Source organism: Melospiza melodia, chromosome 18, assembly GCF_035770615.1.
Source record: "Melospiza melodia melodia isolate bMelMel2 chromosome 18, bMelMel2.pri, whole genome shotgun sequence".
NCBI classification, from domain to species: Eukaryota; Metazoa; Chordata; class Aves; order Passeriformes; family Passerellidae; genus Melospiza; species Melospiza melodia.
The window spans coordinates 4,801,388-4,823,332 of record NC_086211.1 but is presented as its reverse complement, the minus strand read 5'-3'; the positions used below and the strand labels follow the sequence as shown (position 1 = coordinate 4,823,332).

The following is a 21,945-nucleotide window of genomic DNA, read 5'->3' as shown; positions in this document are numbered from 1 at the left end:
CCAGTGGCAAGCTCCTGAGCTGCCAGCCAGTTCTTGTTCATGTGGCCAGCATACAATTTTCTCACATTTTCTCAACTTTCTCCAAGCATGCCATCACTCTTGTGGTGCAGAAAAAACTGCAACTTGTACTGTCTGGCCGTGACATCCAACAGACATCTCCAGGAGTCTGCTGAAGTTTCATCCATTGGATATTTAACACTACAAGTGTGAGCACAGGTCTCTGGAGGTGTTAGAGCAGCACTGCACCATCTCAACAGAGAACTGTTTTCAGGATTCAATGGCAGCACCTTAAAATCAACAGAATCATTCTCTTCCCTGGGCACTGAGCTGCTTTTGTCGCTGCTATGTGCCTCAGGTAATCCAGAACTCTCCTAAGGCCAAGCAATATGACTGTTTTGGGGATATTCTCCTAGTTTTACTAAAGATCCTAGGTGCTGTCTTGTACACATCCTCACTTGCTCTATTTGTTGGGTTTTATTTGTTATATATTTTTTCCCCTGAGGCACTTAAGTTGCAGAATAGGAAAACATTTGTCCTATTATATAGAGAAGCAATCTGGCAATCATCCACATGTGGCACACAGCTGTAGGTCTGCAGAAACAGAACTTCCCCACTTATTGCTTGTGGAGTTCCCTCCTTTACTGAACACCCTTCTTGAAGGAGATTTGCTCTCAGGAGAATCAGTGGGAGGCAGATATGATTTTAAGTGCTGTTGTGTTTGCCATGGAGAAGAAGAAAGTTCTCCCACTGACCTGTAAACTTGGGCTGTTGGCACTTGAACCAACCTAAAGACAGGACTTAACATCTTGGTGACTAATAACATCACACCTCAGCTCTCTAATGCATCAGCTCAGGAGGTAACAGAGGAAGAACACAGCCCCTGTATCAAGGCACAAGCTCCCAGCCCACCCAGCCAGAGCAGTAAAGCAGCCGACAGACAGAAGACAGACTGTTATTGCTACTCATCACATAAATGGCACTTCACACACACCAGCATGAGTTGCTGCTCAAAAGGGATTCCAATTTACATAAAGACAAGATGATGGCACGCAGACAAGCTAGAGGATGGTAAAAAAACATAGGGACATATATCTCATAGTGAAGTAATGATGAGCCTTGATGGTTACATAAGGTTTTATTACTGCGGCATGTAACTGATAATATAAAAAGGTGAAGTGCCAGGCCAGATGCCTGAGGTATTATGCACAGAGAGTCTCTTCTCTTTACTCCAGACTTTGATATATAAGTGAGAGACCAGATGTCAAACCTCCTACTTTTTAACAGAAGAAAGGATCTTTACCTCCCTCACGAGCAACACTCTGCCAGGTAACAGGGGGCAGCGATTTTCCAGTCTAACCACTGAGAAAGAGCAAATACACCCTGGCACATTGAAAAAAACCATGAACCCAGAGAAGCAGGAGCAGGCAGGGGTGCACAGACCTACCTTGAAGAGCAGGCAGTCCCCCTGGTGCTCAGCATAGATGGAGCTGAGCCTGTACTGGTTCTCGGTGGTGATGTCGATCTGGTAGCCCGTGAGTGTGTAGCACACCTTGCGGAACTCCTGGATCTTGGTCTGGAAAACTTCTTTCAGGCGCTGGTTTTTCAGTTCTGCACTTTCCACTTGCTTCTTCAGCTCTGGGTAAGGGAAGAAAATGGGTATTTTCTTATATGTCACCAGCACGGAGCCCTTGTGCTGTACTTGCAGTGCTAGCCAAACTGAGTGAATTGAAAAGGTTAATTAAAAAGTGAATTAAGCAGGCAAGAAACAAGCAAGCTGGATGCCTCTCCTCCTGGTCCCAGCAGACTAAAAGATAGTAAACTGGGGAGTAAGGAAAACAGACATGTCTTGGTGGGATGGATTTTTCCTTTGCTCAGCCAGTTTTTTAACAACACACTACAAAAATTCAAAGCTATAGCTTCCATTTCCCCACATGCACACGGCTTGTTTTCTACACAGAACCCAAGAGAAGGGTGCTCCTCTACAGAAAGCAATAAAGTGGAAAAATGGTCCAAAATACGCCTCTGTATGGTTGCATCAGGAGGAAGCTGCCTACGAGGTAAATCTCCTCCAGTGGAGGAGATTTGAGGTAAGTGCTTTGATCTCAAATTGACACACTGCTTAGGAATCCCTCAAGGTTTGGGAAGGGGCTTTTACTGCGATAAAAAGCCTGGAGAGCACCTCTGCCTCTTTGCATTTGCTACCTTAACTGGACTAGTCCCTATCAGAGAGGCCCTGGGAGACTGCCTGCCACTCACCTGTGTTTTATTGCTACAAAGGGAGCTGCCAGTACTGTGAATCCTTCAAGAGGATACACAACAATTACCATGAATCTTTCACCCAAGGTGCCTTCTGAGTAATTAAACCTCAATTTATCATCCCATTAATTAAAGAGATTGGCTTTACTTTAATATACACTAGAGATGTCTCCCAAGTCAGCCTGTTTTATCAACACTGCAGCCCAGGGTTAGGAAAAATCCTGACTCTTTCTAACAGCAAACAAATAGACTTCCTCAGTCGAATACCTCTTTGTCATTCTGAGGTTTAAGGCTTTGTGCTGCGATCAGAGACATAATTGCAGCATTTGCAGCCCATATGTCTTCAGTTCAGCTACTTCAGGTCCAGCAGCAGGACAGCAGGAGCTTCAGAGCAAGGTGACTGCTGGAATATGAGGGATGGTTTTGGCTGGGTTTATAGAGCCCATACTAAAACATTATCGCTTCCCAAGTGAGCTGGAAATTTTTTTGCTGGAGTACTTGCTGGAAAGTGTTTCCATTGGCCTCCCAGGCACAGTGCAGGGAGGATGGAGACTGCAAGGCCATGGACTTGCCAGTGACATTGACCTCCGAGCAGCTGCAGGCACACCAGGAGAGAGACAGCCACCTCTCATCTCCTGTACTGCTCTGGTTAGGCACTGTGGGTGGAACAAAAGGATAATTCAATGTGTTAAGGTAAAGTGCCTTCAATGCCACCGAGGATGCCCCTGCTCAGAAGTACTTTGGCCTTAATCCAACTCAGTTTAATGCCCAGGCAAGGACAGGAATTCTTTAATGGTTAAAGAGAACTGCATGTTCCTTTACTTCTGAGTGAGAGCATCCACTCAGGGAGAGTTAACCCTGGCCAGCTCCTTACCTTCAGCTAATCCAGCTCCACCTTCCTGGGCAGCTTCTGGTGCTGATGTGCAAGCAATGATCGCCTTTACCCTGGGCACCCCCAGCTGCATCTTGCTTTATGAAGGGGAGCAAACCAGTTGTGGGGAACATCATCCTTGGTTCACTAAAACCCTGCTATACAGGGAACCTCCTAATTGTAGGGGGATGTAAAGCAAGTAGAGAGTATCCAAACCACCCTTAATGGCCCAAAGGGTTGTGTCTTACACACAGTCCCTTCTCATGAGCTCAAAAAGGCTCTTTTCTGACCACCCACCTTCCCACTCACAGCAACTCATCAATGTGTAATTAATTCAACCCTTCTCTGGATTATTACAACCCTTTCCCCATCATCTCAGCTGGGACTGGTCTTTGATTAATCAAGTAATCAGCCTCTGAAATTGGGAGGTTAATGGGTGGCTCTGACCTGGATAGTCTCAGTTTTCATTCAGCTATGCAACTGTTAAGGACAAAATCCTATATATGAAAGTAAAAATTCAGTGACCACACTGCAGTGGTAAATAACATTTCGTCACTGTCAGAGACAGCTCTGCCTTTAATATATTGCCATGTCCAACAGCAATATTTTTTTCCTTAATAAATGCAGCCTAGCCTTGGAAAAGTAAATCTGCCTCTTCCTACTGCATCTCAGAGGTTGCTTTTCCCAACTTTTATAACCTCGGAGGTGGATGGCACCCTAATTCATTAACTCCTTGAACAGCTTTCGTTATTCATGAAGAGTTAGTGCTTTTTGCACTGTTTTGTCTCTCAGATTTGATCCTGCCAGTGGCCACCATGAGCATCCTCACCCCCACCCAACAGTGCTGGCCTAGTTAAACAACCCTCTGACTCTGCAACAGCAACTGAGTGATGGCAGCTGCTTCCCTCCACTCCCCTCAGGGTGAGAAAGGAAAAACTTTGACTACAATCACTCCTTAATGCAAGAAATCTGGGGCTTTCCAGTGTAACTCAAGGGAGCTTTCACCCCCGACTGGACTGTGTGCCCTTGCTGCCTCCCGGCTGCTCCTCCTGGCCCTCTTTCCAGAGCCTGCAGCAGTGCTGGTGTCCTGGCTGGAGGAATTATCTGCGTGAAAAACCTCTCTGCGGGTTAGAGATGCCCTGTGTCAGCCACTGCCACAAGGTGCTGAACTGGGGAGCTGCTAATGTAGATGCAGCTGAATGTGCCAGGGGTGGGATAAAGCCTTGTCATCCCTCCCGTGACTCCATCAGGGCTTCTTTAGCTTAGGGACAGAGCAGGGAAAAACCCAAGCACAGGGACACAGGAGGAATGCCCGAGTTTGCAGCTGCCCCCGGTGAAAGGTCCACTGAACCCTGACTGTAAAGCAGAGATTGCTCCTCCTTTACGCCCAATTAAGCCGCAGTGCTGAGCAGCTCAGCTGCAGCTGGTGCCTCCCTCCCGCAGTGTTTATCCCCTGGGAACAATTCAACCCGGGGCTGTTCCTGGTTTAACTCAGGACAGCACTCAGCACTGTGACCGGCCCTGCTTTCCACTGAGGGATCTGCTGACACCACCAAGAGAGCACAGCATGAGCAGGATCCCGGGAAGAGTAACATCAGAGGAAGGTAAACTGAGACTTGAGAGAAGTCAGATGGGATCCCGCTGCTGAAACAAAGCCATTTGAGATGTCCTGGGGTATCTTTCATACCTTTTATCATACTTCTGCAGGAAAGAAGCATCCTGCAGGTTGTGTGATACCAGCCAGCCCCAGGCCAATGTCTCAGACACCTTGGGGTGTCTAAAATGGCAAAAATTGATTAATTTTAGGGTACCTATGGAGCCTCTCTGCACTATGGGTCTGTCCAAGTACAGACCTGGCACCACAGGTTCCCTGCACCCAGCCAGCAGGACGGCAGCATTTGCACAGACTTGGGGACAGTAATTAATCCTTCTAATATGTCCCCCATCAAGTGAAGATGTTAAGCTGAAATGCAGCTCATTGTTTGCTCTGCATCTGAATTCAAAGCTGTGAAAACGCTAATTCTTAAGCCTCACCTAATACCGCTAATTCCCGCCAAATTTCTCGCAGAGTCAGGAAAAATTGATTTAAAAGTCAGAGTGCAACTCAGCTGTTTCAGAGCAGTGCTTAAGGCACAGCCACAGAGGCCCTGGAACAGAGGGAGATCCTGTTGGCATGGTCAGAGCAGGGCTCCAGTGACAGCACTGATGTGTCCACCCCTTTCATCTACCACCTACAGAAACCTGAACATCTTGATCCATTCAGATCTTCCCCAATGTTTGGAGAATTAGGTTTAATTACACCTTTAAAAGACAATATTTGAAAATGAGAATCTCTCTATTTAGAGAACTCGTTTCAGTTCCTGTTTTTGTGTTTGACTTGCACAACACAGGTGAGAGAAGTTGCAGAGGCCATGGATGGGGAAGGTCACATCACAAACTCTCTTCATCCCAGAGAAGAGATGCCAAAGCATCTCCAAGTTTATGAAACAAATAAGAACTGAGAAAATAAGCAGGAGGTTACACAGGCCATGCCTTGGTTGGGGGTATGACTGAGCTGAAAACAAAAAAAGGAGAACAGAGAGAACAGGAAAATATATAGAAATCCTGTCCCATCTCCTTTGTATTCAGGCTGAGAGTATGCACAGAAAGTTGCTTGTCCTGAAGAGTTTGATGTGGGAAAAAAATCCTCACTTAAAAAAAAAAATCATTAATCTGTTAGAAAATTAATATTGCCAAATGATTAATTCCTCCTAATGATACTGCTTCTTGAAACACCTTGTATTTTCACACACTTACATTGACTTTAATGAATAATTCAAACTATTTTGGATAAATAAATAAAATATGAGTTGGGCTTTTTTGGTCTCATATTGGAAATGTCACTGCTTTTTATTCCACTCCTTTGACACTCCTTACATCTGAAACTGTTCAGAGCAGCCTGGAAATACCACAGCTTTGGCTCTTGCTCCAGGTTCAGCCAGGTCAATCAATAACAATAGCAGTTTCTACACCAAAGAAAACCAAACTCACACTTTGCCTTTTTCCCCAGGGAAAGAGAAGGAAACAATGTGACTCTGAGCATGCCAAAAGTGGCATGAAATTAAATGTATCACTAGTCTTTTCCAGGAAAATACAAATTTGTTCTGCCCATCCTCAAAGATGCCACAAGCCATGTAGCTGCATTAATTCAGCTGCAATCCCAGCTAATATATATCTCTCTCAGAAAGGCCTGCAGTCCTTTCCAACTCTCCATTAAAGGTTACTTTCTCTCAGTGACATGTTTGGGGGTCACTCACTCCAACACACACACAGGATAAAGCATTTACACATCAATTCCTGTCCCTGCTGACCCTGCCAGGGGGCCTCAAGACAGATGCCACCAGACAGTGCTATGGAGGATGCTGCATTTTCACCAACCCTGCTTCACTTAAACAGGAGATTGCTTAAATTTTGTTTCCAGCTTACAGAGATGGATGCCAGAATCACCTTGTTCACACAATGGGAAGAGGAAACGCTGTGTTCTCAGTTCCAAGCAGCAAGGCACATTTACATTTATTCTCCCCCATCTACAGGAGGTGCTGCCATGCAGGGGCACTCCTGAACCACCCCCTGCACCCCCAAACTGATTCTGAATTATTCCATCCATTGCAAGTCTGTTCTTGCCATCTGTCTCTCTGCACCTGGGGCCCTTCCAGTCATTCCCCTGCTCAAACCTCAAGCTGGAATTTTCTCTGCCAGCCTCAGTTTATGAGGAGCAATGTCTGAAAAGAGTTCTGTGATATTCTGTGAAGGGCACAACATAAAAATAAATTGTATCGTGTTAAATAAAGGCTAATAGGAGAAGAGCTGAACACTTTCTGATGTAGGCAAGTTTATGACCATTGCTTTTGAGAAATAAAATTCGCTTTGCTAGCTTTTATAGGCATGTTTTATGCCCTGGGGGAGTGGGACCATGCAGCCCCACACCACCCCTACCCGACCTTACAGTCTGGCAGCCTCACACTGCTCTCTGCAAAACTTGAAGTTTGTGACATTACAGCCATGAATTATAACTTTTCTTGAAGGTAAAAACAGTTTTATATTCAACAGACTGCACTGGCTGTTCAATTTGAAACCTAAGTGGTATTTATTTGATCAGTCAACATTGGTTTATTTTTAAACCATCTATGTACCATATGGTTCAATGCACCTCCCAGCCCCCTGCTTGCCCTTCCAGCAGCTCTGGGGAGAGTTTTCAAAGGCAGCACAGCACAAGTAAAGGTCTCCACCACCATGACCAGATGAAGCTCTTGCACTGACCAAGAACTGCCCACTAAAAAAATGATTTCCCAGATGTTTCTCTTCACTGAAGATGGTTGGCTGAAGGCTCCATTTCAGACAACCCATGTACCTTTACAAAGGACATTATTAATTATGGACTTTTTGGAAAGAAATCCATAATTAATTATGGATTAATGATAACTTGAAGAAAGTAGCAGAAGACATTGGGAGGGTAAGGTGAGAGCAGCAGGACACTGAGGACCAAAGAGAGGAAGCTGTGGAAAAGCATGAATTCTCTCTTGCAGTACCTACACAAACATTGGGTCAGGATCAAGTGAAGGGCGATTTTCTTTTCTTCCTTCTGCCAAAACTGAGATTACAACACCAAACGGCAAAACTCACAAGCACACCTGAGGTTGGCCAGTGGAGCACCCCTGAGCAAAAGGTTCTCTCAGGGCATCCCAGCCTCAGCACTGCTTGGAGCTTTCCTTGTTGGCAGAGCTGTGTTGGAGTGGGGGCAGGAGGAAAACAAGTGGGCTTTTGGAAGCTCAGCTCAGTCCCTGCAGCTGCTCTCAGTGGAGGCAGCACAGTGCTGTGTGAAGAGACCCTGGGTGCCACTAAAATCTGTGGCTGTGATGGTGTGGGCAGCCTGCTTGCAGCAGTACAGAACTCAGTGGGGATGGCAGCACACACCCCAGACAGCAGAAATTAACCTCAGGAGAGCTATTTATTGCCCAAGATGGACTCCATCAATTAGCATAATATGGCACAAACAGTTTGGAAATTAGGGTGGTCACACTGGTCATAAATTGTGACCCAAACAGGGAGACATCTCCCTCTACCTCCCAAACTATGATTAAGGTCTGCCAGCCACATTTCCCTTCCATATGGCAATTACAGCCCAACAGCACTTCTCAGAACAAAGTGATGTCAGCCAGAGCTGCAGCAAGTCATTAACTCTGGATGCAAAAAATAGCCTCACCTTAACAACACAAATATTCTGTGTCACTTCAGTTTACAGGAAATTACTTAACTTCTGCTTCTAGACCTAGCCAGCAAATCTCAGGTATAAGTCTTCCAGCCTACATGTTTTTCAGGTAATCTATTTTGGAGTTCAAAAAAAAAAAAAAAAAAAGTCAGTGGGACTTTTCATGGGCTGTAGTTCAGGGAAGTCAGGTAGCAAAAAATTGGGGCATAATTTGTATCACTTGTCAGATGAAGGAGAATCACTTCTCCACTAAGTTGCTTCCAAGAAAAAGAGTGCTTTGAAACCACTCAAGTGTCTAATGAAAAGATTAATCCTAAGAACTATATAATTAACATATATAATATGCATTGTTAATTAGACAGGGTGGTCTGCAGAAGCATCTAATAGATTAATTTATCCTCTGCCTATCACCTCCCTTGCACTCTGCCCATTATTTTGTTTCCACTGGCACATCACTACTATCAGTACTACCCCAAAACACTGGATGCATTTAATCCTCTCCAACAGCACCCAGCATCTGCTATTAAACCAAATGAGAAAAACAGCTCCAGAAATAGCTATTTGTTCTCTCTCACAGTGAAGACTTTTTGCAGGAGTTTTACTAATTCACAGCACAGGGTGGACAATATTCAATCATGCATTAGAGAGTGCTTCACAGTTTATTAGCTGATGATGCTCAGCGAAGCTGTGAACGGGAGATTTCCACCCCTGGCAAGAGAGGATTTCAAGCCTTCCCAGGAGCAAAACCATTCTGCTCTTCCTCATGGAACTTTTTATAGTCAAATTCAGATGCTGAGACTCATGGAAATGCTATTTTAACTCAGTGGTAGTGTCCAAGATTATGTTACTTACAGTTTCTTGTCTTCCTCTCTTTTCTGCACTGCACATTCTGTGTTCACAACACAAAAAATCTGTAGCTTTGCAGGCAGACAATCAAAATATAGAACTAACAAATGCCTCATGAGGTTCCTCCCATGTCTAAAGTCACTGTTAAATAACTCTGTGGTGTAAGACAGATGCTGAGATGGGGCAGGGCACCATACAGGTACCCTTTAATTCTAATTTGGGATGCACAGACCAAACTCCAAACCCTGCAGACTCCATGACTGTTTGGGAGCATGGCTGTCTACAAGCCTTTCTACCCACATAATAACTTCCTCACAGCCATTACAGCCCCATAATAACCCCATTCCCATCTCCAGAGCTCCCTTTTTTGTGACACTGTACCCTGCCCGGAGGTGGGGAGACTCAGAAAGGTCAGCCAAGGGCCCTGGGGTGCTGAGCACAGCCTGCAGGGCACAGCCAGGAAAATGCACAGGCTCCAGCCAGCTGGGAGAACACAATGGCACTGCCACAGAGAAAGGCAAGGCTCTGCAGCATGCCACCTTACTCGTGTTTTTAATGGCACAAGATTGTGGAGTTTGTTTTAGGGCTTTGTTCCAAAGGAAATTAAGCTTTAAAAAGCCTCCACTTGCTCCTTCTATTCAATGCTTTTTTCCTCCCCTGTTTATCCCCTTAATAGTGTTTTGAAGTGCTGGCTCTGTAAATGTATTGCTGTTGGCCTGAAAGCTCTCTGGATGCCAACTAGTCAAACCTTTCCCAAAGCCTTCTCCCTGCTCCTTGTGCTCCTGCAGCAGGACCCAAAGGCACTGTGCTCAAGAATCACATCAGATGTTTCCTCTGAGCACTCTTCTGAGTGCCCCAGACCTCCTCTCACGGGACAGCAGGTTCTGCCCTGCTTTTATTGGCATATTTTTCATGTTCTGCTTCATTGTCTGGTGTCCACTTTATGAAAACAATCCTTTAAAGATGCTCATGCTGGAGGAGAATGCTGTTGGTTCAGCGTGGAGCAGCAGCAGAGCAAGAGGGAGAAAGACTTTCAAACAACAGAACTGCAGGATTGTGACACAGATGGAAAGACAAGCAAACTTGTTTCCCTGGAGCATGAAAGATGTTTGGAAACAGAGCCATCTCCTGGATAACCAGGCTTTCAATCATGTTATTCCAGCCTCTGGAGCTTTTATTTCCATTGCAGGAGTCTGAAGTGTTACTATGGATAAGGGAGGGTTATGTCCCTTAACCTTGTGCTGGTACTCTTGGCCAAGAATAAGGGCTTGATGTCTCCAAGCACTGTCCACAAACTATGCCAAGGCTGGAGGACACCAAAATCATCTCTGGAAAGGTAACATCTGTCTCAGCCCAAATGCCAAGTCTCCTCTCCTGCTCCTGAATTATTCATCACGTGCTAACTTCCAAGCCAGTTCCGTTTTCAATTTTTAAATATTTAATAATTGGGTATTAAATATTCATGCAATTTTATTAGAAATTTTGGAAGATGGGCACTAAGGCTCTAATTGTAAAGTTCATCATTGGGACCAACTGCCTACTCAGAGAGACCTTCTGGCTACCTAGAAAGAGAGAAGGAAGAACAGAAAAGCTAAAACAAGTATTTATGCACCTCTCTGACTCTAGATCACAGAGACAGAGACACCTATGCCTTTTGTTTTCAAAAATGCATCACCTCTTTATGAAAAAGCTGAGAAACCTACACTGGGAACATGCTAGTCAGCTGCAGTCTAAAGAGTTTTTAAGAGCTTAATTTCAGTGCCACAGAGAAAGATGCACACCTCAGACAGCTGCAGTGGATCTGGTTGGTAAATGAAGCCTCTTATTACAAGAAAAATATGCAGAAAATCTTGGCTGGGATTTGGGGCAGATGCAGGGGCAGTTCAGCTCAATACACCCCCAGAAGAACACAGATTCCTCCCTTTTTCTGATGCCTGCTCCGAGGGGATGTCAGGAGGCATGGTCTCCCCTGAGCTGGTCTAATAACTTGGATTCATTAATTTTCCATGGCTGTGTTGCTCCTCCAGACCCTGTTTTCCTCCTTTTTAGTAGATGACATGTGTTTAACCCTGATTCCTGCTGAGAGCAAGCCCATGTTCCTGTCCCTCTGCATTATGAGCACACGTTCCCCACTGGGATGGAAATTGTATGGTTTACACAAAAGATGACACAAAAGGCCTGGAATTATATGCAAATGAATGGATCCATTCCTCACTTCTTACCATCAAAAGTCAGACTTTCCAACAACTGCATGGGGTAATTTCTGCACCGGCTTTCAAACAAAGGGCATCTCTGTGTTATTAACATCTCACTGTGGCTAGCAGTTTGTCACCTTTCACAAGAATTATCTGAAAGGACACCAGCAATTATTCCCAAGGAGATTATTGGGTGGCTGTGTCCCAGCAAAGCAGCTGGAAGCTCAAGAGATATAATATTCACCAGGAAAACTACTTTCTCAAGTCAAGAGAACATGGAAGAGATGAAAATTTGAAATAATTGGAAACAAACACAAAACTAGAGGTAAAATCATGCTTGTTCCCTTCACTTTTGTTCATCTCTATACCAATATTAGGAGCACGTCTTCAAAAGAAAACTAAAAGCTCCTGATTATGACATAACAGGACATTAACTCTGGAGACTTATCCTGGGAAGAAGCTTGATATTAATAATAAAAAGCCCAGAAGAAGAGTGACTCCAGCACCAATTCCAGCTGCAGGAATCCAGCTGATTTCTAGCTCTTGTATATTTGGATTTTCCAAGAATTTTAAACCAAGGACTGGAGAAACACAAGACAGGCAAGTGCTCTCTTCCTGGGATTGTTGTATAACTCCTGGTTTTATCTTATAATACAACCCAAGAACCAGCATTTGTTTGGGTAATGTTCATGAATGAAGTGGAGCAGAAGTCCTGTGGAATTCCAAGAAAACAATTCCTCATGGCTCTTCACAGAAATGAGAAATTAGAGTCCCTGCCTGTGCAAGAAAGACAAGGAGATTAAGTCACACAAATTTCTTCAGGGAAATCAGTGCTGGAGAGGGTGATGGTGATGTTCTACTGGGTGTGCTCTGAACACAGCTCATTTCCAGTTACACAGAATCACAGAGTGGCTGGGACTCTAAGGGACTTTAAAGATAATCTTGTTCCACTCACTGGACCACCTTGCTCAGAGGCCCATCCAGCCTGGCCATGAGGAGTTTGGGGGAATTAAATCTCATTAAGTGGTGCTCAGCAGCTGATAATTCCACATTCTGACCAGAAAACACAAGAAACCAGGGATGTAACCCTGGATTGTAACCTTGGGATGTCACATTTATATTCAAAAACCAAAAAAACAAACTACCACCAACAAAAACAGCAAGTTTGACCTCAGAGATAAAAGTGAAGACCTCTTATACAGTGAAATACTTTTGCTAGTGCTGAACCACTTTGTTACCTCCAGTTCTGTGCAAAATACCTCTTCTTACTTTGATGGAAATTCTTCTGAACACTGACACCCCTGATTCTTTGGAGCCAAAGAAGCACAAGAAAATCTGAGCAAGTCTCCTGTTTGATGGTGGGAAAGAAGAACACACTATTGCTGCACTTTTGGGTGCATATTGTCAACAACTCTAAGCTCACACTTTTCATAGAACCCATAAACATTTTTAAAAAATTATGAGCTCTGCTTGTTTCAAGCCCAAGCAACAACCATAGAGCACATAATGGTCCAAAATGGAGCACTTTAGTGTGTTCATTTCTTCACTGATGGTTTTAAAGGCTTCTCTGCATCGTCTAGGAGATATTGCCCAGAGTGAGACTTCATGTTGCTGCAGCACATTCACACAGGACATTCAACAAGCCCACAGGCAATGAGCAGAATAATACAGCTGAGGACAGAAGAAATCCATGAGGAGATAAGGACATGCAGTGACTTCAAAAAGTTAGCTTAAAGGGCAATTCATGATAAGTAATTTTTAAAAAAAAAAGGTGGAGGAAAGATTTTCAGAGGGAGAACGTGGAAAAGATTTCAAGACAGAGTCAACCACTCTGAGAGCTAAAAAAAATAATTAAATAGTGGTGTTTGGAAGAATGAGAAAACAGAGATGGACAAGGGCAATCAGCCCACAGCCATCCAGAAGGCTGTATGGACCTACCTGCTCAAGACACCATCTTCTCTGGTTTCAACAAGGTCAGTTTGAATAAAGGATCAAGCCAAATCATCCAGGAGGATAAAATTAGTCCCACTTTTAATTCTTATCAGCTGAGGGAGTGTGATGGAGGAATAAACAGTGGTGGTGAGTGATTTCACACCTGCACGTTTGAGTTACCTTAAGCAAGGTGAGCAGGGCCATCTGAGAACTCAAATCACACAAGAATACTTGTGGATAGATCTAATAAAACAGAATCCCTGTCTTTTTTCCTAAGATATTTTATTGGCCTATAAGCCTTTTTGTGGCAGCAGACAAAACCCACACTCAAATCAAAGATTCTGCAGAAGGCTCAGCATCTTTCTTGAGAGGAATTCTACTGAAAGTGTCAAGCAAAGACACTTGATAGCTTGAGAGTTTAAACCAGAGCTTTAGGGATAATTTTGACTGCAAATAATAATAAAACACTTTGACAGCAGGGGTTTGGGTGGGGAAAAAGGGTAAGGGAAGTAGAAACATATTCTTAATTAAAATCTCATTTAGCAAATTTTTTTTTAATGTGCTTAAAAATTCCACCGAGGTCACCATTCTGGAGAGATGACAAACTCCTGGGATAAAGGCTGGAAAATCCTGGTAGTCATGTCACATTTAGCAAGTCAAAGATATGTTTGTATAAGGCTGTAGAGGGCTAAATCCATTTTACATGCCGTATGTATTATTAATTTCTGACAGTGGGCTTAGAAAAACCTAATTCTCTGGAATACGAGCTCCCTTTGAGCAGAGGGAAGCCTTTTCAAAACTCATCTTTTATTGACTGAGTCATTTTTGAGTCAATCTGTCTGCTTTCGGCAAGACAAGAGTTTTAAATCTTCTCCCTTTTTTTCCTCCTTTTTGAGTCGTGGCAAGTCTATTAAAACCTGCTAATGTATGCAGCAAGGCCTCTGATTTGAAATGTAATGAATTCTTCAGATAGTGGCAGATTAGGGGGAGAAGATGATAGAAACAGCCAGAGCTGCCAAAAAAAGAACTCTCCAGAAAAAGAGGAGGAGAAGGGTGAGTGGGAATGAGAAAGATTAACCCTTTTTACCCAGAAGAAGAAAATCTTTAAGCTCCATTAATAGAATCAGTTAAAAAAGCAGAACTGGAAGGGGCAGAGCATCTTCAGGCTTGCCTGGGGCTGAATGAGACAGAGAATAAATGAATCTTTCCTCCTAGAGTCTCTTGTAAGATTAGGTAATTCCCTGAGTGAAAAAGGAATAACTTAGAGAAAATTAGCTCCATCCATATAAATAAGCTTTCATATTCCAAACTCGTCACCCAGAGCTTCCCAGGCGAATGCCCCAAAACATTTCTGCTGTTGTGTAACAGATGGTTTCCTCCTCCCCCCTTCCCTGGGTCGGTTCCAACCGCAGTATCTTTCAGGTGATCTTGTTTTAGCACAAAAATGAGCATTTTGGGTGTAAATCATCAATCCTGTTAGTGAAAGGAGGCTTGGCAGTTTTATTGTCTTTGGCATCTTTGAAGTGCTGGACAAAGCCTATGGAATCACACAAATGAGAGATTAGCACTGTCTCCATTTTACAGATAGAGAAGCTGAGGGAAAGAAAGTCAAGGATACTACTTAATTCGACAGCACAGATCTGGTGACAGCCCTGAGAGCACAGAATCTGCTGAATCACAGCACAGACCTGGGCTATCTTCCTGTTTAACAGGAAAATTCATAGCTCAGCCTTGAATTCGATGGCTTTAAAAAATAAAATTAGCCCCATAATAAAGTTCTAATGAAACAAAACCTTAGAGAGAACAGGCTGATGGAGCACAGGTGACCCAGAGGATTACAATGAAAATTAAGCTCAGCAGAAGTGATGCAGGTGAGTAAATGTGGGAGATTGAGAAATGGGTTCTGTCAGCCCAATGTCCCTTTGCTAATGACAGACATTGAAATGTTTTAACAACTGAGAAATCCCAACTAACAGAGGCAAAATCCTTCAATTTAACATGCAGCAGAGATATGTAAGTCCAGGCATGTCTTGAAGGAGAGACTGTCTTTCCCTACAGATGCAAGGCATTCAATTCAATCCTCTATCACACAACTCAAACCACAAAAGGCAAGAAGTTTTACGAGCAAAGTTAGCTCAAAAGCTGCTGGAGGCAGAGATTGTGGAAACTAAGCACGAGCTGGAAAAAACAGCAGCAGGAAACCTTTGCAGTGGGATACAGGACACAGGTGAAAGTGTTATCTTGGAGGGCAGCAAGCCACGGGAGTCAGCCTGGATTTTCAAATTGCTTCCAGGTACTGTCTGCATCTGCTGGCAGAAACACATTTTCTTCCACCCTGGAGAATAACAATGGATGTTTGCTTGTGCCCACATCTCCTAAACTCCATCAGCCCCTTGATGTGGTTCTCCCCAGCTGGGAAGCTGCCTTTTCCTACCTGTCTGTTTGCTTCCAAGCCTGATGTGAGTGCTGCAGAACTCACGAGAACTTTTCCATTTCCACGTACTAGTGCTTTTGGGAAGAAGAGGTTGTGCTTGCTTTCATCTACGTAGACACAACCCCGACCTTTAGCTGGGTGCCAGCCCTGTGATTCAATAGCTGGCACTCTCTGCCTGAATCAGTAATGAGCTAAAGGTTATGGCAGGGAGCACGCTGAGCTCTGGATAGTCCATTTTTCAGAGGAGATAAGAGACTCAGACCTGGAATGTTACGGAAGAGGTAAAACATTTTTCCTGGCAGAGCATTTTTTATTTGGGGCTGAGGGCACAACCCAGGACTGTGGCTTCAGTCCTGTACAAATGCCATTTGGTAACCATGTTCTGCCTCCTCCATTTTTAAGTTAAAAAGACACTTCTCACTTTGTGCCATTGGGATGGCCCCTGTGTGGCACTGAGCAGTTGCTGTACTTCACACGAGCCATGGATGCACATTAGTGGAGGATGAAGCAACCCCTTGCAGACTTCCTTTTGCTGTGAAGTTTTGCAGAGCACTTTGGGAATCCTGAGGGGCCAACACACTCATTGCAGCAAGCTCCACCACATCAACTGTAGCAGCAGGCTCAGAGAACAGCCTACCCCAAAATTTCACTATTTTTCTTTTCCAACTTCATCTTGCATTTTCCCTGCACAGCCTCTACCTCCTTTCTTCCTGCCCTACTTGTTGGGAAAATTCTCTTGCTTTCTGACATTGCTTGAACTCTTCCAATCTCTCTGCCTCCTGAGAACTCTGCACCAAACATTGGCTTAGTGCAGGACTATCCTGTTTGGAAAAAGATCAGTCAAAACATTGAGATCTCCCATGCTTAGTCACCAAAGAGATTATTTTGGTAGAGAAAAAAAGCACAGCACTGAGGTAACCTTGACTCTTGGTTTCCAGTGATCCACCCCACACCAGGGAGCCAGTGCACACAGAGTCCTGATCTCCTGCACTGCAGCCTTCCACAAGAAGGATTCACTTCATTTAGGTTTAGAGAATATTTTACTCACTGCTGCTGCTGTGGACTCTTCCCACTGAGGTCAATGACACCAAGTGCCATGGAGACCATGCTGCTGGCGTGAGCAGCTCTGCCAAAACAGGTCAGAGACTCTTAGGAAAAGTGTACACCGAGGAACAAGTGAGGAAAGGAAAAATGGTACACACACAAAAGATCTGTGTGCGTGGGATGAGCAAGCAAGGAGAAACAGATTTACCCAACTCGGCTAAATCAGTGAATTAGCTCTGTGCTCGAAGAAAAAGTTATCCTTAAAGGCTGTGCTATTCAGTAGCTCACTTTACATCTGAGAAAAGTCTGCAAAAATCCTCCTGTATCATCTCTAGCCTTATAGATTTCTTCTTTTCATCTGAGGCTCAGAGTGGGGATTACCCATTAAGGTGCAGTGGCCAAATCACATTCAATCTATTCTCTGTAAAAAGAAGAAAAAGCTTTGGTTTCTCTTGTCCCCTTCCATCTCATTCACTTCTTGTGTCCACATCCAAAGCATTTACCTCCAACTTTCAATAGGTGAATAGGTTCTGAATACCAAGAGGACACAAAGGATGATACCAAATAACAATTCTCACTTCTCAATCCTACAGCCTGCATCCTACTTCTCCAGCACCACAGAACAAGGGTTCATTTAAAATATTCACATATTTCTCAACACAATCACCAGGCAGTTGGCCATTTCCAGCCAGCACTGACCAATTTTGAGCAGCGCAGTTCCCACGGTATCATCCCCCTTGCTCTGATCAGGGATGTAACAGTGGCAGGTTGGTGTCAGACCATCTGGGCTCAACCACACAAAACATCTGCAGTGCCCCACATCTGGCCACCCCCACGCTTGACCTGGCAGCTCCAGCTGGAGCAGATGTGTTCAGCAAGGAGTGATGTGACCAAGAGATCCAGCCCTGAGCTGTGCCAGCTCTGCCTCTTCCCCTGCTCCTGCAGCCCCAGCGGGACCACTACCAAGAGGAGTTAAACAAAGGAGTTAATAAGTACAGCTGGAGAGAGGCAATAACAGCAAAAGACAACTAGAAAAATACCTTTGCAAGCAGATGAAGCATGTAACTACAGGCAACTAAAATGTTTTCACCGCGTTGAGTTTTTATAGAACTGTGTTTGCTTTTCCTTAACCACAGAAGTCGGAGACTGTAAACATCTGCTTGTTCATGCTGTCTCTCTCCCACAATGTTTTGATTTAGGTATTTTCCTGTAATGTCTGCAACTTCAACACATCAGAATTGTGCCAAGGCTTCAGTAACAAACAGTAAAAGGGATTGAAGGTATTAGAAAAGTGAAAAGCTAATAAACCCAAAGCCATTAAAACAAACTGACAAGAGCCCTGGCATCACTCTGAAGCATTCCAAAGTAGAATTTCCTGAGCTGAAATTACCTTGAATACATCTTTCCAGTAAAACTGAAATTACCTCCCTTTCAGCATGAGACCTATTGAAGCACTTGACCCTTTGGACGTTATAATCTTCTTGGCAGCGTTATCAACAGTTGCTTCAGAAGCTGGTGAGCTGGAAGCCCAGCATGAGTGTTTGTCATGGTTTAACCCCAGCCAGCAACTGAGAGCCACACAGCCACTCATTCACTCCCTCTCACCATCTACAGGACTCTCAGTGAGGTTTATTCTGCTGCTACCTTAATTTTATTTACTAGTCTTTGGATTCCAAAACAAAAAAAAAAAAAAGTCAATTTTGGCTTACTAGGAATTATAAAGGACTTGTGTAATTTGGTTTCTGATGTAGTTGTCAATCCAAAAAGACATTCTGTACTAAGAAGTAAAAGATAAAACCATAAAGCAAGGTTTGCATTGCAGCTGCTCAGAGTAAAAAAGAACCCAAAAAAACAACAAACAAACAAAAAAAGAAGAGAAAACCTAAAGAGAATTTTATTAATGCTTTAGATGACTTAGAGAAAAAGTCACTTAATCATAACATTGTAAACAAGGAAGTTCTACAGCAGTATTTAAAAATATCCAAAATCGTTTCAGGAGCCCCATTGATTTGAATTAGGCAGCTGCATAATCACAGGGGCTGCAATTTTAATGAACATTTCAACAGGAAATGTAGAGCTGATTATATATATCAAAACAGGAAAGATCTGAATGCTGCAGCAACTCTTTTTTTGTTGTTGTTCTGTTTATTACCTCAGTGTGCAGATCCAAACTAACTCCTGAAGTAATACAGAACTTACCTGACAGCCCCTCTCTCCTTGGCTCCTCATGCTTCTGGCTGCAGCTCTGATCTTACTGGCTTGATACATGTCATTAGGCACAGCATTTTGAAAAATAATTAGTGATTCAATCAGATTTTACACTGGATCAAGTGGCTGGAAACTTCAATGCTGTGCTGCAGTTTTCCCTTAAAATACTTTAGGGCATGTTATATATACTTAATTAGATAATGTTTATACAGTGCTTTGAAGAAATAAGGAACTCTGTAAGGGCTGGGTCGAATTTTCAGAGAGGAAAAGAGCAGTGTTGAGACAGCACAGGCACAGAGGGAGAACAAAGCTCTCAAAAGCTCAACACCACCTTGTTTGCAGAAAGGTTTCAGGACATTTGAGAAAATACATGTCAGCAGCTTCCAACACCCAGGAGCTGAGAAAGAAACAAAAGTTGTGAACCAGGGGATGCTGCAGAGGCAGTGCAATGACAGGGCTGCTGGTACCAAAGTGGGCTGCTGATACTAAAGAGAGTCACAGGGGCTCTCCAGAAGGAAAACTTTGCTTATACCCAAGCCCAGGCCATTACTATTACCCTCTTAGAGCAATTTGCAACATAAGGGCTCAGACAGAGTTGTAGGCCTTGATAAAACAAAATGCATTCCACTCCTGGGAACACTCTTATTCTTAAGAGTGGGAACTAATGGAATAAAAGTACCTGGCTGCTTATTATTTTGAAGAGAGGGAAGCAGGGCTTTTTTGTTAAAGTTAGGGTGCTCTCAGGTTGCATGCTAACATACTAAAATACACTGCAAAACACAAAAATATGTCTTGCTAGGAGAAAAAGGGAGCAGCGCATGGTCTTCCCCTGACTGGGCATCCAGAGCAAGCACCAGAGGGGATGCAGAGCACAGAAAGGGTGAGGGCCAGGTTCTGCTCTGGATCAGGATGAGGCACCCCATAAATCCTTCATCCAAACTTCTATTAAAAGAATTTGGAAAGCAAAAAAGCAAGCTGTGCCTAAATCCACTCAGAATGAACAAGAGATGCTGCATCAGACATTTGGCTCCCTACAGGGCAAGAGGCACAGAGAGTGCTCCAAAGAGTTTCCAGTGAGCAATGAAAGCAAACAATGTATGCAGGGAGCTTTCAAAATGATTGCAGAGAGAGCCCTGAGCTTCTGTTCAGTGCGTTTTTGGGTTTTTTATTTGCCTATAACTAAATTACATGATTTCTTTGCAAGTCTAATTATGCAGTTAATTGATGCTGGTGCCCTTTAGCATCTGGCATTTAAGATTAAGTAAATAATGGAGAAAAGTGCATGCAGCACCCAGCAATAATTAAACACAGCAAGTGTTTGTTCCCCCACCCTCCCCCGTTCTAACCTGTTACATATAAATCTCTGAGGATAACTGTCTTTAATAGCCTCAAATACACTTAAACACCATATAATGGATACTTGACAACAGCATTTTTCCTCCTATAGATCATGGCTAGTAGGTGTATCTTTGCTCTTTGACAGGAGATTTCATTTCATGCCTTGCACTCAAGGGGAAGGAAAAGCTTCATTGTGCCAACTCTACCCAACTGAAGAGCATGTTAAATGGATCTTCATGGGGACATACTTCTAAATCCAGGACTGTGACTGTTGGCATCATGCATTAAAGATTTGTGGTCAAATTTTTCCTTTTCTCACATGCATGCTTCCTTCCTGATGGACCACTCAGTGTTATTCATGTATTTCCTGAAGACTGTGGAAATACAGGCTATGAAAAAGAAAGATTGTGTTATCTAAAATAAAGCTCCAGGAAGACTTTATTGCTGCCTTTGAGTTCCTAAAGGTGTTTTATAAGAAAGACATGGAGAGACCTTTTAGCAGGATTTCTGCAATTGGTTTTAAACTAAAAGAGGGTCAGTTCAGACTAGATATAAAGAAGAAGTTTTTTACAATGAGGATGGTGGAACACTGGCACAGGCTGCCCAAAGCGGTGGTGGGTGGAAGCATTTGAGGTCAGGCTGGACAGGGCTCTGAGCAACCTGACCTAGTTGAAGATGCCCCTGCTTATTGCAGAGGGTTGGACTAGATGACTTTTAAGGGTCCTTCCAACTCAAGCTAGAACATGAATCCATGATTTTTCACATGTGGAGCATGGCACTGAGACTTCCATCTGATTTAAGAGCACAGTTTGCTCAGAAGGCCATATGTAAGCACTGGACATAAGTTACAAGACCTACCCCAAGTCTTATGCTACAAGAAACTCTGAGCCAGCTACAGCAGACCCAGCTTCTGCTGCTCCTCCAACAACACCACTCAGGAGCATAAACTCAGTCCAGCAGGTCAATGTCAGCCAGACTCCTTTCCTAACACAGCTTTGATTCAAACTAACAACACTATGAAAGGCTTTTCGTTCTTCCAGAGCTGCCTGATGGAAGGAATTCCTGCCCAAAGATTAGTGCCACAATCTTTTTAGACTCTGCAAGCAAAAAAAAGCTTCTGTGGAGACTCCTGCCCACCTCCCACGAGTGCTTAATTAATATCTCTGGCATGCTCAGAGCCCTTTGGACAGAGGGTGCTACAGAAGTGGAAAATATTATCATCATTATGCATGCTCCCACCAGTGCTGGCATGCAAGGGAGAGCTTTCCCAGCAGATGGTGAAGTTGTGAGCAGGGCTGGCTTTGGTTATAATTTCCCTCATCACAGACTCTCCTTGTTGGAGCAGCTTCCCTTCTTGATGCCTGAAGAGCAAACCAGAACCTGCAGAACAGGACTGCATCCTGCTGGTCAGTACCACTGACACATTCAAACCAGCCAGCACTCAAATCACACTGCAAACTAAATAATCCAAGGGGCTTTCTAATTAAAAAGAGCTTCACTTGGATGGCAGCTCTTTCTCCTGCCTGTCACAGTCAGCCCTCCCCTGAATTCTGATCATTAAAAGGAAAAAAAC

General features: G+C 43.8%; 1 protein-coding gene across 2 annotated transcripts in view; it reads right to left on the bottom strand.

Moving 5' to 3' along the window:
* The window catches only part of MAD1L1 (mitotic arrest deficient 1 like 1), a 346,582-nt gene that overhangs the window by 87,919 nt on the left and 236,718 nt on the right, over positions 1-21,945 (bottom strand). For both annotated transcript variants that reach the window (XM_063171763.1, XM_063171764.1), the window contains one exon: positions 1,445-1,635. In XM_063171763.1, coding sequence (XP_063027833.1) covers positions 1,445-1,635 — 191 coding nt within the window. The remainder of the gene's footprint in view (positions 1-1,444; positions 1,636-21,945) is intronic.